At 54.7% G+C, this 16,686-nt stretch overlaps 1 protein-coding gene across 2 annotated transcripts in view; it reads right to left on the reverse strand.

Annotated features, from left to right (window-relative positions):
- Positions 1-3,639: 3,639 nt before the first annotated feature.
- The window catches only part of MN1 (MN1 proto-oncogene, transcriptional regulator), a 47,227-nt gene continuing 34,180 nt past the window's right edge, over positions 3,640-16,686 (reverse strand). For both annotated transcript variants that reach the window (XM_045791225.2, XM_087857185.1), the window contains one exon: positions 3,640-6,654. In XM_045791225.2, coding sequence (XP_045647181.2) covers positions 6,473-6,654 — 182 coding nt within the window. In that variant the 3' untranslated portion in view covers positions 3,640-6,472. The remainder of the gene's footprint in view (positions 6,655-16,686) is intronic.

Raw genomic sequence — 16,686 nt, forward strand, 5'->3', positions numbered from 1 at the left:
GCGAAACAGTACAATTCTGAAAAATGGTTTGGCGGTTTCTTTCTTCTTCTTCTTCTTCTTTTTTTTTTTTTTTAGAGAGGGAGGGAGAGAGAGGAAGGGAAGGGGCAGAGGGAGAAGGAGAGAGAATCTCAAGCAGGTTGCTTTCAGCTCAGGTCATGATCTCAGGGCTGTGAGATAGAGCCCTGAGATCATGACCTGAGCTGAAAGCAAGAGTCAGACACTTAACTGACGGAGCCGCCCAGCTGCCCCAGGTTGGCAGTTTCTTAAGAAGGGAAACATGCCCTTGCTATACGACCCAGCCATTCCAAAAAAAATGAAAGCCTAGGTCCACACAAAGGTTTGTACATAGATGATCATGGTACTTCTATTCCTAGTAACCCAAACTAGAAATAAATGCATATCACAGGTAAATGAGTAAACAGACTGTGCTATGTCCACAGGAGGAAATGCCAGTCAGCAATACAGAGGGAGGGACTCTTGACTCACGCTTCCTTTATAGGACATCAAGACGCAAGAACGGGCAAAGCTAATCACTGGTTGTAGAAGTCCGATGGGTTGTTGCTTGAGGGGTGGGCTGTTGACTGGAAAGGGCAGGAGGGAACCTTCTGGGAAGTTTGTCCTGTTGTATGATCTTGGTTTGGGTTACACAGGTGTAGACATATGTGAAAATGCACCACATTGAACACTTACGATCCATGGGTTGCATCGTGTCTAGATCATGCCTCGATTTTTTAAATGTGATAAAGGGGAGTGGGGAACAATGGGTTAAATAAACACATAAAAATTCCTTTCCAAGATGTAAAATGGTGCAGCGGCTCAGGAAGCAGTCTGGCGGTCCCTCAAAAAGTTAAACACGGGGTTACCATACAACTGGGTGATTCCGGTCCTAGGTACACACCCAAGAGATTTGACAACATATGTTCACAGAGAAACTGGCACCTGAAATTTCACAACAATATTATGTATAATAGTCCCAAAATGTGAACAGCTCTAATGTCCATCAACCGGCGACTAGATAAAAATGGGTATATTCCTAGAGCAGAATAGTATTTAGTCATTAAAAAGGTGTGAACCTGAAAACTTCAGGCTAAGGAAAAGAAATCAGCCAGCAAAGGACCACATATTGTACGATTCCATTTATGTGAAATGTCTAGAATAGACAAAGCCATAGAGACAGCAAGTAAATTAGTGATTGCCAGGGGCTGGAAGGAGGGGGTAACTGGAATTTAATGATCACAAGTACAGGGTTTCTTTTTTGGGTGATAAGAATGTTCTAGAAATGGATAGCAAGGATGGTCACACAATATTGTAAATACACCAAAAGCCACTGGCTTCTACACTTTAAAATCATTTAAATGGTGAGTTTTATGTGACGTAAATTTTATCTCAATAAAAAAATGTTTTTCCAAGGTTCCTAGGGCACCTCGTTAGGCCACGTGATAATTGCAGAATTTGGTACTCACCCACCATCACAACCACCTCAGGCCAGCCTGGTCTGGGGGCCCAAGCTTGGCACCTCCCACACCCTCTACGTCTGCTGCAATGCCATTGCCATGCCCTGGGGGGGGTCCTTCCTGCCCATCCCCTTGTCAGTGAGGGAAATCCATGGTTCCCTCTGCTCTTAGAATCTTTTTCTAAAATTTTTTTAAAGGGAAGGGGGGATGGGACGTCCTTCTTTGCACTTCCCCCTAGCTCTGGAAGAGCAGAAGGTCCACCCGACTCCTCCCCCATTCCGTCGTCAGAGCTGGGTGGAGGAGGTATGTGCTGGAACATTCTGGTAAGATGGTGCTTCTCTGTCAATTTGGAAAGGTCAACCTGCAACCTATACCCTACCCTGGAGCCCTACCTGGGGCCCTCCCTGGGGCCAACACGCACCCCCATGTTGCAGCCCCCAAGTCTCAGGTCCCCACCTACCCCCAATGATGTGCCAGTCCATGGCTCTCTAGTTCTTGGGCCCTCTGTGACACTCCTTCATTCATTTCACACCGACCTAAAGTCTCCTTAATGCCCACACCCAATGCTCATCATTCTGGCGTTTCTTTTCCCTTCCCCGGGTACTGAACGGGATCATACACCACTGTCACTTTGAGCAGGAGAGCTTTAAAGGTTAGAGAGATTTTTAAGCTTCTCCAAATTTAAGTGAATATACAGGCCTTGTCCTTAAAACTTCATATTCTGACAAATATGCCTTTGCCTATATTAAAAAAATACCCTTAAAAGCTGAAGGGAAGAAATACAACAAAATTTCTGCCAAATCAGGGTAAATTTATAGACGATGAACTCCTATTCATCCTTCAAAACCCCACATGGACATAACCTGCTGAAGAAAACCTGCCCTAAGCCCCCTCCGTGGGATTCATGAATCTCACAGTGACATTTGTCCTTTGTACTGCCATGGGTTATGAGACATAGTCCCCTCACTTTTAAATGTCAATTTCCTTGTGTATGTCTTCATCCCCAAACCCCCTTTTGTATACTAATGTCTTGTAATGACCTTGAGTCTGAGGCTGCAGGTACCAGAACGAAGCTCTTGCCCAAAGGATGGCAGAACTTTTATGGGGCCTGGAACAGGGTTGGTGCTCACAGTAACCTGAGAGCTAGATGTTATTTGCTCCATTTTTTAAAAAGATTTATTTATTTATTTATTTATTTATTTATTTATTTATTTATTTATTTATTTATGAGAGAGAGCAGGTGGAGGGGCAGAGGGAGAGGGAGAGACAGAATCTCAAGCAGACTCCCCGCTGAGCTTGGAGCCCCATGCGGGGCCAGATCCCACAACCCTGAGATCATGGCCTGCTCCAAAATCAGGAGTCCCCAGCTTAACCAACTGAGCCACCCAGGTGCCCCTATTTGCTCCATTTCTGAGACAAGAAAATGGAGACCAGGTTTGAACCACTTGCCCAGAGCCCATGGTTATAAGCGGAGGAAGCAACATCCAGTCGGGGAAAGCCAACCCCAGACCGCTGTCAGCTGTGCCATGCCGGGAGAATGAAGCCATGCCAGCCATGTATGCACATGGAGCCCTCCTACCTGCTGGGTCCACCCACATGTAACTCCATGAGTTCGACCCATTTCACAGAGGAGGGAAAGGAGGAAGTGAGAGGCTACGCGCATAACTTGCAGGAGGTTAGAAAGCTTACTGGGATCTGAATTCGGAGCTGGGACCCAAAAGCAGCCCCACAGGTTGACCACCTGGGTGGTCTCTCCTTGCCCCCACCCTCCCACACCAATCAGATACCAGCGGTTCTCAGTCCCAGGAGGATCATGCCTCCCAGGGGACATGGGGCAATGTTTAGGTAGGTTTGGGTTGTCCCGGGGACGGGGGGGGGGGGGGGGGGGGAGGGAGAGGTGCCCCTGTAATCTAGTGGGTAGAGGCCAGGGATGCTGCTCAACGTCCTAGAGGACAAGGGACAGACCCGCCACAAAGGATTATCCAGCCCAAATGTCAAGAGTGCCCAGGTTGAGAAACTGAGATGACCCAACTGAGAACAGCATCGACGCGCGCAGGCGCGCGCACATGCACACGCACGCATGCGCATTACAGCGTCCAGAGCCGCACTCCCATCCCCCGTGGGATTCTGAACAGAGGGGGTGGGGAAACAAATAAAACAAGCCCCACCCACAAATGTACCACAGTCACCATTAACGTCATATTTATTGTTATTTAGCTGCTCAGGAAAACATATACAGGTATATACAATATGCATGAATACAGAAGACTGCACTTTACATATTTTTTTAAAAAAGAAAGAAAAAAATAACACTCAATTTCATGAGCTATTGTCACAGTCTTCCAACCAAGCATTTCAGAAATGAATTTCTTTTAAGAGTCAAAAAAGATTACAGGATTGCCTAACACACAGCAGAGTTAAGATTTTATATTTTACATGTGCAATAACGTTTTCGTTTTCTTTCCCAAAAAAAGTTTGCTATGCAGTACCGATTACCAGTGTTTGGAGTCTCGTGGGTTGGGTGTGTTTTTAATTTGCTTTTATTCTTTCCATTAAACCAAATTTAATGAAATAACATCCTTTTGCTTAAGGCTATTTTTAAAGCTGTTCCATTCTGGGGTCGTGGGGAGCAAGAAAGTTTAAAACTTCAGGGGTTTCCGACGTTGCTAGGACCACGAGCTGATGGCCAGGTGCTAATGAACTCAACGCAGGGAAAGTCAGAGACAGAAGTCAAGACGCTTGGCTCCCCGGCCTTAAGCAATGAAGGAGAAATCATTCCTGTTTTAAAAATAAAGTGATAAAGCTCTCAAACAGCTGTACATTGTGGAATCGGAGGGGGCGTGGCGTTTTGCTCAGACTACGGCTGATTTCTCCTGAGGCCCCTGGCAGGAGGGACATTCTCTTTCTCTTTCCTCTGGTGGCAGAACTCGGGGACTGAATCAGTTCACACCTTCTCACTGCTGATCAGTTCACACCACCTGCTCTTCTGCCTACCTTCTGTGGGCCCCCGGGGCCGGGCCCCTGGTCCAACGGTCCCAGCAAGGACCATCGGGATGCAGACCCAAGCCAAAAGAGCCCCCGCAGGAAAGAAGAGGGAGGGGAAAGAGCGAGATTTTTCTGGACACTCTTACCCCTTTGCTGAAAAGTTCTTTGAAATAAACAATGTGGGTGTTGGATGGTGAACCCAAAGCCTTCAGGTCACTTGCTTAAAAAAAAAAAAATCCAGGTCTAGAAACTCTGGGGACAGAGGGGAGGGGACGCCAGGCTCAAAGTAGAGCTTTAGTAAGACTTGCTCTTTAACAAAAATAGAAGGAAAATGGGGGAGTTACTGATTTGGGTGAAGGGCTATCAGTCACTTCCTGTCTGACCCACCCTGGAATCGTGTGCCCCTCACGACCCGCCCCCCCCAGCCACACGAGCCTTTTGTAGGCATGCACAGAACCCAAAGGTGCCTGCCTGGCCAACCCTGGGCCTCCAATTGCCACTCTGGGTCCTCGACAGGGGTCCGGGAGCACTGCTCGCTGCTGCCTGCTCACCTAGCCGCTCCCCATCTCTGCTCAGAGATTATTCCTTGGTGAGGCGCTTGGGATATGGTTCGAGTTTTGCAACAGGCTGAGATTAAATCAAACGAGGGGGGGGGATTCTGGGGTTAAAGAAAAAGGCCCAGGCATCAAAGTCATTGGTCATGTTCATTGTTTCCTTCCGAGAGCCCCCAGGAGCCTGCCAAAGAAATGCACACCTAGGTTCAGAGAAGGCTGAGCCTGGGGGTAGGGGGTGTCCTTCCCTGAGCCCCTGGAAAAGTGCTAGCAAAAGCCTCGTCCCTCCCAGGGATGGGGGGTTGCCCAGGTTGGAGGGGGAGAAATAGATGGGGAGCGGGGACAGAATGGGAGTGGTGGGGAAGATACACGCAGTCCCACCTCCTTCCTCCCGAGGCAAGGTGTGGCTGGGAAGGCGGTGGGCAAAGGTCAAGGGCTGAGCATTGATCTCCCCCCCACCCCTCCCCCCGGCTTGGGCACCCAGGACCCAGCCAGCCTGGCAGCAGCAGGGCACAACCCAGTAGCCCCCAGAGACTCTGCAGGCTGGAAGGGCACCATCCCCCACGCACACCAGGGCTGCTTAGCATAGTGTGAAAATTCAGAGCCTGGGCGTTTGCACAGAGGCCCAGAAAAGGAGAGAAAACACCACTGTCGAACATTCCGACTTCTTCCCACTGAGCGGGCTGGACACGTCATCACCTCCGTTGCAGAGAGGACAGCTTCCAGCAGAAGACAGAACGGAGCTGAAGGCTGAGCGTGTGTTTGTAGGAACGAAAATATATATCTCTCTATTTTCTTAGGGAACAGACAAAACAAAATCCCAGGCAGAATACCTAAGGGGGGCATTAATTGTTTGGCTCCTGCCTGACTGATGACAGTTGGGTGTCAATATATAATATCGTGATGACAGTTTGACTTTCGCCCGGCAATATTCCAGAACTACTATTCTCCAGGATTTCCATTTTAATAAGCAGTGAACAAAGCAAAAGGGGGGGGGGGGAAGGCTGGAAGTGGGGGGGAGAGGAACAAGAATAAAAGAGAATAAAGAAGAAAGTAACTCTTGTCTTATTACGAAATAACAATGCTTGGACATACAGCAGCATGAAAATAAAACAAGGAAAGAGGTCATCTAAAAAACGTATGCCAAGATTACAGAAAAACGGGAATTATCTAGCAGGAAAAAGGCTGAAGCAAAAGTTTGCTAACTGCAGAAGGGTTAACACTGGTAACATACTGTGGCAGACGAGTTTTCTTTTTTAAAAAAATTTTTTGAGGTTTTTTTTTTTTTTCCCTTTAAATTAACCCTTTCCGGTCCATATGCCACTAAGCAGGTACCAACCTAGAAAAAAAAATCATCCACTCAGCAATAGTGGCCCTTTCGAATTAACAGGAGGGTGAGGTCAGGGGGAGGGGTTTGGGGCGGGGGGGGGGGGGAAGGGGGCTCGGAAAGGGCCTGGTGGGGGAGGGGCATTTCTTGTCGATTCAAGTTAGGGCGGCCACGAATGTCCCGAATCTGTTGGAAATGTCGGAGTGCAGGGACCGCCAGGTGGGCACGGAGGCTCGGGCCTTGGCGTCGCCCACGTCGTCTGTGCAGTGGACAGACAGGCACTGCAAGTGGCTCCCCGGCTGGGTTGCTGAGGCCTTATTTGCAGGGAGGTCGTGGGCTGCAGAGAAAAAAGGAAGAAATGTTAGCAGCAGGCTCAGCTCTATGGGAGGCCCTAAGGGGGGCGGAGTGGGAGAGCGAAGGGAAGAGAGGCACTGCCCACGCCCTCTTTTCATGCCTGAAGAGGGGCTGAGATCTAGAGATGTTTGGTTCAAATCCCCCTGCTGTTGCCTCTGGTGGCTATGAGACCTCAGCGGAGGGTAGGACTCTGGCTCCATGTCAGGTTCTCCCCCCTGTCAGAAAATGGGAGCATTGGACAGGGTCAGCCCATCTCTGATGGACTAGAGTTCCCAGAAGATTGACTGGATGTGAAATCAGTTGGGAAGGCTTCCTGGAGGAGGGGTATCCAAACTGGGCATTGAAGGATATGTAGGATGCAGTTAAAGGGTAGAGGGGAGGATTGTCTGGGTCTAGAACACAGCCCTTTCTCTTGTCATCCTCTGGACATTTGCTAGAGGCCTACTGTGTGCTGGGAACTTCCTGAAACAGTACCACACTGCTCAGACCAGTAATGATGAAGAGTCCAGACTCCCCAACCAGACCAGTGCCCTTTGCCCATCCCCAGCTGCTTTATGAAGGGACTTATGGTGATGGGGGTGAGGGAGTCTATTCCCCCCCTACACCCTCCATTTCCTTTTCACTCAGTCACACAGCACCAGAAACACCAAAGACCATACTGATGCCTGAGTTAGATAGACTTGCAGGGAAAGGAAGTCTGACAACCACTCACACCTTAGTATGAAGTACACTCAAAGAGGATAAGAGCTGGGAGTTCTGAGGCAGGGAAGGAATGCAACAGTCATCTCGGGGGACTGCTAGTTTACTGCTGCAAGTGACCAATGGTTCTGTTCTCAGACCTACTATATGTCCATGATTATTCTCATCACTCCCCTTTTTTGGGCCAGACTCTCAGAGAGGAGAGGTGACCTGCCCAAGGTTACACAGCCAGGAAGGGGTAGAGTTGGGCTGGAACATGGGTCTGTGGTACATTTCTGACTCCGAAGAAGTGAGAAAAGCTGGAATTGGGGAGGGGGGGCGCTCTGGCTAAGGAAACACACCCAGATACTGAACTCCACGACCGGCCCGCCCTCCTCAGCAGGGCCCTGTGCCAGGCAGCAGCTACCCCGCCCATCCCGCCCTCTGGGATTAAGAGGGGAGGCCTCCCCTGGGAGCTGAGCCACAGCCTGCGGAGAAAATCCTCCCAGAGGACGGGCCAGGCCGTGACTAACCAGGCTCCCACCCTGGAGTCCCAGAGACACCTGCTTAGGACCCGCGTGCCGGGAGCAGCTGGGGCCGAGGGGGAAGATTCTTTCCCTTGCGCCTTCCCTCATTCATCCAGTTAATAAGCCCTTCCTGAGTCCCTACTATGTGCCAGGAGTGGTTCCAGCCCTGCGGATCCGGCAGGAAATCAGGCAGACGCCATCTTCCTCCTCCTCCTCCGGGAGCTGGCGGTGAAGCCAGGAGAGAGCATCCTAGCAGTCATTTTTGGAGTCACAGGCACCATGGGGCTTGAGTCCCAATCCCAGCCCCACCACTGTGTGGCAAGGGGTCTGCCGCTTTCCCTCTCTCCGAGCCTTAGTTCCTCATTGCTGAAGTGGAGGTAACATCCTCTCCCTCGGGCCTCGTAATGGCCTGGCATGCAGAGAGGTCCCCCCACAGGGCTGCTGGAATCGTCTCTGGAGAGGTCAGGAGGTGAGGGGTCCTTGCGGCCATCTAGAGGTCCCCAAGTCTCATCCCCTCCTTGGGACTGGCCAGGTGGGCACGCTCCTGCCCATGAGACTGGCGTCTATGCTCCCATTTCACAGAAGGGGAAGCTGAGGTCCTGAGCCCCAGGTCTCAAAGCTGGTTAGCAGCAGTGGCGCTGGGAGGCTGCTTATGCCACACCTGGGGCCTCCTGCGGAGAAGATACCCCGGGAAGCCAGGGGCCTCTGATTCAGCCCCTACCCCTCTGCTCTTGGGCTCAGGCTTGCTCCCAGTGACGCCCCACTCCCTAATCCGCCAGAAGGAATCTTGCTCCAAGCATTGTGAGATCTGGATTGGGGGCGGGGAGCATCTGCCACAGAGAGAGAGAGAGAGAATTCTAAAAAGGATTCCTTACTTCACTTTACACTCATTATCTCAAAGAGCTGACACAGCAATGCTTGTGCCCATTTTACAGATGGGAAACCGAGGCCCCTTGTCAAAGTCTGCACAGCTAAAGAAAGACGAGACCCAGATCCAAGCTCCTGACACCTGGCTCCCTTGCTCTGTGACTGCCGCGCCAGGAAGGTGAAGGAAAGTCGACATTTCCCGAGGTCTGTGCTCAGACGGAAGAGGCCTGTGGACCCTTCTGGGAGCTGGATTTGCTGAGTGATGTTTCCAGACTGACCCAAATGGCCACATGTCCTCAAGATGCCATATTCCCAAGTTATTCGGAGACGACTCTGAAGCATGCCGTGTGCCAACCGTACGGACAGCTGCTCTTCTTACTTGGGGAGGATTTAATGAGGGCGTGCCAGGCACACAGCTGAACACGCCCGTGTGTTCTCTCATTCCATCCCCTCCGGAAGCCCAGCAACTGGGTGCCCCTTCTCCCCAGGCTAGAAGGGCACCTGGGGCTCAGAGAGGGTGAGGGGCTGGCCCAATGTCACAGAGCATGGGCGCGGGATTCCCAGCCTCTGCCTGGGACGAACGAGAGAGTCTGGTATCCATGGGGAATACTTTTAAGAGAGAACATTATTCAGTTTTTGACAACCCAAGCATGACCAAACTCATCCTCCCGCCGGATTCATTCCAGCCGGGGGGACTCAACACGCCCTAGGACCGCAGCTCCCCCCCACCTCCCCGGGGCTGCCGAGTAGCTGCGAATAAATCAGTCCCACGGAAGCCGCCTCAAGTCAGGGCCTGCCCCGCTCCAGAAAAGCCCTCAGTCCCTGCTCCTTGCCGGTGGCAGGCATGCCGGCCCCTGACGCCAGGACCCAGAGATAAAACCACCCCTCGCCGAGCACCCACGGTTGGGGGGACACCCTTGGAGTTACTCAGTGTACCAGGGACACCGATGCAGACTATCACATTTTCCACTTGTTAGCGACCAGCCTCTCCCACCAGACTGTGGCTGCAGCTGGAGGGGGCAGGGGTCTGTTCACCGAAGCACCCCCCACACAGGAGGCACTCAGCAGGGGCCTGTGGGCTGTGGAGGGACCCTCATCCCTATTTGACAGATGGGAAGACTGAGGCCCTAGGGGGGCAGGGAACTGCCCAGGGGTCACCCGGGCCCAGGCCAGCAGCTTGGACCAGCCCTCTCCTTTGCGTCCGGGATTCCCCGAGCGCTGGGCTGAGGTGGGATCTCGAAGCCCCCATACCTGGGCAGCGGGCCCCATCTGCAACTTGGGGATGGAGATTCCCGGCAGGCTTGTCTCCGAGCAGCTTGCGGGGATCATACAAGAGAAAGAGGGGATGACACTGTGCATGTGGGGGGAATCAGTCCTCGAGGCAGGGGTGTCATCAACTCAAAACTTCTCACCCCAAATGGGTCTCACCCCGTGCAGGCAGCACAGGGACCGAGGGGAGGGGATTCCGGTTCCCAGGACCAGATGTCACGCCCGCCCAGCAAGGGCAGGCCGTGGGGACAGTTTGTAACAATAGTCCCCTACAGGCCAGAACCGACCACCTCAGTCCCCATGTGCAGGGGCAGGGCCTGGAGGGGGGAAGCCTGGCTCCTCCTCCCCATCCTTCTTCCGTGCACACAAGTCCTAGCTGATCTACCGGCCCTTCCCCAGCACCCCCTCCCTTCACAACACAGCACGCCAGCCACTCGGTCATTTCCGCCCCCAACTTGGAACCAGGGCACAGAGGTGCCGGCTGCTTCCTGCTCCCCCACGGTGACCGTGAGACCTGAGTCGGATCGATCCCCAACAGGGACGGCAAGTGCCGTGAAGGGAAGGAGGGGACCTTGAGCCAGTGGCAAAGAAGGGACCGCACGAGTAACAGGCGGGATGCTGCTTCTCCTACAGGGTTCCAGCATGACAGCGCCTACCCTTTGCAGAGCACGGGGCTTTCGCGAACATCACTGCAGCTCCTAGAACCTCAGCCCTAGAAAACGGGGAAGACAAAAGCACTGGCCGTCGTGGAGGCAGCGAAGAGGATTAAATGAGATGATCCACGTCAAGGGCTTACCATGCTGCCCAGCACAGAGCGGACTCCCGCCCGATGGCGCGAGCAGGGACCGCGGGGCCAGCCGGGGGGGGCCAGCGACCCTCTCACCAGCCATGACTGGGCTGAAGGGAGAAGGGGACACCTCGTGGTTCCTTTCACATCTTGAGATGCCGCCCACGGAGGAAGCCGTGTGTTCTTCCTTTTTTTAAAGTCGTCAAAACAGGCCTTGTCACCACCTTGCTCGGCACTCAGTGTCCCCAGGACTGGGGTCCAATTTGGGTGAGCCACACCCTCAGGAGTCAAGAGCTCCGTGGGGGCAGCCGCCACCCTCCCCACCCCCCACCCCTCCCAAGGCAGGGCTTGGTGGCATTGGCAAACCACAGGGATCTGTCCCCGAACCTTCAGAGAGGGGACTTCTGGGCACCTCCTATCCATCCGGGGTGTGACCTGGGCAAGGTGTTAACCTGTACGTGAAATGGGAACCAAGATCGCAGGCTTCTGGGAGGACTGATCGAGATAACACAGGTAAAGACTTCAACACATGGTGCATCCCCCCAAAAAGGTTATTACACTCACTGGTCTTTCACAGCCCAGGGCCTTGGAGGCAGTCAGAACTAACACTGACACGTGCCAGTAGGGGATACTGGCCACGGGACAGTCTCTTCCTCTCCACGGGTCCCAAGGTGGGGGGGGGGTGATCGGGGTGCGATCCCAGGCAAAGCAGGCAAATTAGAATTCCGTGCGTATTTTTAACTCCCAGCTTATGTAAGGAGCAGTGTGGGCCCCAGAACACAATAGCGAATGACTCTCGCCCGACTCACCCTCGCTGGATGCCGACAAAGGGAAATGTATTTTGGTTTTTCCTTTATTTGGACCTGGCAGGGGAGACGCTGGTGTCTGACAGCTGCCACTCAGCTGGGGGCTGGGCCACTGAGGCCGGAAGCAGAAGCAGGCCTGGGAGCCACAGGGTTGGGCCATGCCCTATCAGCGCCCCTGTCCTGTGGCCCGGGAGTCCCAGAGGCCCCCAGACACATCCATGACTCTCCTAGCTCCTTGTGCCCCATCTCCAAGAAAGGCCAGCCCTTGCGCCCAGGCTAGCTCTGAGCATTGAACGTCACTCTTCACTCTTGTCCAGGCCCCAGCATCCCGGCACCAGGGAAGGAAGAGGCTGCCTCCAAAACCCCCGCACTTCTCTCCCCACTGTCTCCACCATGGGGCAGACCCCCACTGTCTCCTTTCTGATTCCACACTGGCCCCCAGGCCACTTCCCCTGTGAGTCCGGTGACTTTCCTGAAGCACCAACCAGGGCAGCCCCCTCTCCTGCTTAAACCTTCCACGGCTCCCCAGTGCTCCCAAGATACAGTTCCCAGCTTTGTCTCACCCGGCCTGCTCTCCTCCTGGGCCTCCAGGCTCACCTGTCTGTAAGCCCGCTGTACAGTCTCTCAGCAAAGCCCTGATCCTTCCCGCCTCCACCCCTCCTTCTGCCTAGAACACCCTCCCCTCCTCACCCCTGCTGACTCCACCATTTACCTGGATGTCAGCCTTGCGGCAAAGTTTCTCTGATGCCCCTACCCTGAGGTGGGTGACCCCTCCCCCTGCTCACAGATGACACCCCTGCCCCCAGCCAGCATAAGGGCGATGAAGTACCAGTTACCTCTGAGCCGGCTACACGGATGCACTGAGACATCTCACCCTGGCGGGGAGGGGGGTGGTCCTGAGTTCTGGGCCCCTCGACAACAAGCTGCTGAAGATGAAACACATCATGGCGGGGAGGGGCTTTGGACTCAGACGACCAAAGTCTGCATCTCGGGCCCTGGGCTCCCGCAGCGGGTTGCCCTTGGGCAAATCACTGTCCCTCTCTGAGCCTCAGCTTCCTTCCCTTGTCCCTGGAATGGGACAAGGATAGCACCCAGCTCCTTGCCGAGTTACACCAGGTTCTAGGGTGCCTGGTGCACGGCAGGTGCTCAAGCAATGGCCACCAGCTGTCACAGCAGACGAAAGTCACAGGAGAGAGCCTTGCCCCGTGGTAAGCACAGTCCCAAGGATTTTTAAGGCAGCACAAAGGCCCATCTCCAAGAACCCACCACTGGGGATGTGGGGGACCCAACCCCAGTAGAACTGACCCCCACCACCCAACTGGAACCCTTCTGCAGGGCCCCACAACCCCAAAGCAGAAGCCCTCCTCAGCTGCCTGTCCATACTGGGGCCCTGGCCCATGTCCCTTCCTCCAAGGAGGTACACGGGGTCCAGGGCACTCACCTACTTCGGGCTCAGAGTGGAAACAGCAAATCTAAGCCAGAAGGTGGGCTTCACACAGAGGGTCTACAGAACCACCAACAAGGCAGGAAAACGGCACACCCAAACCCCCACTCCACTCCTCCCCCACCCTCGGCAGCTTCGGGGGTGCCCAGCTCTGTGTGCTCAGAGCCTGGATTCAAATCCCACCCCGGTCTAAATCTCACCAGCTCCATGACCTCGGGCAAGCTTAACCTGCTGAACCTGTCCCCCTATAGAGGGGCTGACAGTCCCTCCTGTGACCAACCCCCCTCAGAGGAGCCTGGCCTGGGGACCCTGAGGGTAGACACAGCCATGAGGATCCCAGCTGTCTCTCCGGTCCCTGGCACACAGTAGGCTGCTGAAAAGGATGTTAACTATTTTATTTATCTTGTTTAAAGATTTTATTTTTAAGTCATCTCTACACCTAACATGGGGCTCGAACTTACAACCCTGAGATCAAGAGTCGCATGCTCCATCCACTGAGCCAGCTCGGTGCCCCAGGATTTGTTAAACGTTTGAAAGAATGATCCACATTCTCATCCCAGCTCTTCACCTGCTTGCTGTGTGACCTTGGGCAAGTCACTCCCCCTCTCTGGGCCTATTTGGTCCTTTCAGAAATGAATGGTGGTGGGTAGATACGTAACCTCCCTGACTCTTCTCATTCCTTCAGGGAAAGCAGATTTTGCATTCAATGTAGGCAGGAAGCTGGGGCAGGAGCCCACCACAAGCAAGAGAAATTAAGATACCTTAGCCTAAGTAAACCCCAGGAGCACAACCCCAGGGATCAGGGACTGAGGGCTGGCGGGTGGCAGCCTGAGTGACACGCCATCCAGGCATCTCACAGAAGCCAAGGGACCAGCCCGTCCTCAGCCCAGCCCTCTGCTTGCATCTCCACCCTTTCTCTGCCCTCCCTTCGAGGACGAATTCTGGCAGGGGTATCACTGTGACAAATAAGGAAAGGAAAAGTGACCCCATCCCTATTCCTGTCAGCCTCGGGGATGATAAGAGTGAGCACTGATCTCAGGCTCCCTATGGGCCAGGTCTCGGCCTATCTCATCAGACGACCCCAACACCTGGGGAGAGAGGGTCTGACACGCCAGCCCATTTCACGGGTGGGGGAGGGAGGGACTGAGACTCAGAGAGGGGACAGCATTGACCCACAGTCACAGGGCTAGCCAGTGGAGGAGCTGGGGTCACTCCCAGGTCTGTCTGAAGCCCAAGTGTGGGGGTTCACCCAAGTCACATGAAAAAGTAAAATGTCCCAGCCAAAGTGAATGGTGCTCCCTCTCTCCACCCCCGTTCTCTCTCTCTCACACGACGCCCCCCCAATTCTTTCTCAATCTCTCTGTTCTCTTCCCCCCCCCTCCCCACTTCCCTGTCTTTCCCTGAAATCAACACTCACTTTTTGGGGAAGCGCCCTGATTTCTGATGCTCACAGATGAGATGAGAATGACCCCGGGGTGACAGAGAAGCCAAGGACAAAATCCTGAGGCCCCCCATTCAATGCTTTCTCCATGGACACTGCCTGGCGGATTCCACACCAGCCCCATCTGATGGGGGCGATCCGAAGCTTGCACGGGGGCTCCTGGGAGGCAGCAAGGGCCCCCCACCCATGATCAGGAAGGATCCTGTATGGTCCCAGGGTCCCCGGCCCCACCAGGGTGAAGAAGGGGCCTCGCACGGGCCGCCGGGGCAGCCGAGTCTGGTGCGAGCCTCAGCCAGGCCCCTGGAAGCCTTCGGAAATTAATTGGAGTTGACTTGGCTGAGGGCAGCTGTCATTTAGATTGAGAACTGGCTCAGGGCTCCACTGAGGCGAAGCAGCAAGGGCATCGTGGGGACCGGGGCGGCCGAGCGCTGGGGATGGGGGCGGGGGCTGGATGCCAGGGACCTTCCCCGGCCCCGAAGGAGAAGACAGGGTGGCGGACGAGGGCCCAAGCCCACAGGACGGACATCGCAGGCCCCTCACCCCGGCCCGAGCCTCTGATTGGGCTCCTTCTCCTGGCGCCCCGGGCCACACGGCCAGTGACCTGTGACAGATGGAGCCCCGCGCACCCCCCGGGCCACTCCCGGCCTGTGTGCTGCTGAGACGTGACAGGCTAGGGGACGGGGGGGCTGCAGGCCGACCCCTCAGCCTGCCCCTTCCTTCTGACAGGGCCCACAGTGGTGCAGCAAGGGTACCCGAGCAGGAAGACCCCTGCCCGGGGCGTCCAAATGGGGATGGGGGTGGCATCATCCTGCCAGAACCACCAGAAGGGCCCACGGTACCGTGAGCAGAGCACTCAGCCCCCTGCCAGGCACCCAAGATGAGCCAACAAGCGCTCTCAGCATCGCTAGCAGGATTATTAACTTGAGATCCTCTCCACCCCTGTTTCCATTCTGCCCCCCCCCCCGCTCTGTTTGCTCGCCTGATCTCGCTCACGATTCCTGGCCCCATGGCACTGGACCCGGGGCTGGGTGGCCCTGGATAGGACACTGCCCCTCTCCGAGCCCCAGCATCCTCACCTCTATACTGGGCGCAACCCAGCACCGGGGTGGACGCCGCACTGAGCTCCCAGCACCCTGCCTGGGGGCGGTCAGCCGCCCAACAATTATCTTATAAAATAAGACAGACAGACACATATGTTTCTGTTGAAGTAGAACGTCGTACTTTCAGCTCACTGGAGGAAAAGACCCAATTTAGCGACAACTTCGAATTCACAAAATAAGTTTTCGAAGTGCTGATGCTTTGGGTGGGAGCTCTTGGGGACATGTGTCCTGCTCACACACCCAGGGTCTGCAGGAGTTTTGTGACCTTCCCACGTGGGGTCCGTGGGGCTGCAGGTGGCCTGCTCACCCAGGCAGGTTCCCATAGCCCTTCTGGGTCCCCTCAGAAGGGCTGTGCCAGGGGGTCCGTCATGGGATAGTTGTGTGTTTGCAGCTAGAGGCTTGGGGTCAAATCCCAAGCCCATCACCGCCAGGCTGCGGGACCCTGCATCGACTCCTCTGACCCCCCGAGCCTCCATTTCCTCACCTGAAATAGGTGTTCTGTCATTCCCACCTTGTAGAGAGGGGCAGTGGGCTAGTACCCAGGGGCTGGTACCCAGGTGACCTTCCATATGCTGTTCCCACAATCGCTTCTCCAACCCGAGCCTTCCTGGGGCCAGCCTGTAAGAGGGGGCCCTCGAGGGGCACCTGGGTAGCTCAAATCGGTTAAGCACCCAACTCCAGACTTTGGCACAGGTCACGATCTCAGCGAGGTGAGGCTGAGCCCCACATCCAGCTCTGCGATGGGCGTGAAGCTTGCTTAAGATTCTCTCTCCCTCTCCCTCAGCTCCTCCCACCCCCACTCTCCCTTTCCCTCTCTCTCTCTCTGTCTTTAAAAAAAAAAGAAGGGGCCCTTAAGACAGCAAGAACAGCAGGCGATGAGCCAAAGCATCCCAACTGAACAGGTGCGCCCATCTGTATGCTGGGCGCAGGACTCAGAGAGGGGATCCCAACACAGAGCTCCCAGCCTGCCTGCCGCCGCCCCCCCCCCCCGCCCCCAAGTTCTCAGCCTGGCGGAGAGATACTCAGTAAACACGTAAGTGTAAAACAGAGCACGGTCACTTTCACAACCCAAGGCTGCCCTGTGTCGCAGAACCAG

Source organism: Ursus americanus, chromosome 30 (genome assembly GCF_024610735.1).
Source record: "Ursus americanus isolate L20-20 chromosome 30, mUrsAme1.1.p, whole genome shotgun sequence".
Taxonomy (NCBI): Eukaryota; Metazoa; Chordata; class Mammalia; order Carnivora; family Ursidae; genus Ursus; species Ursus americanus.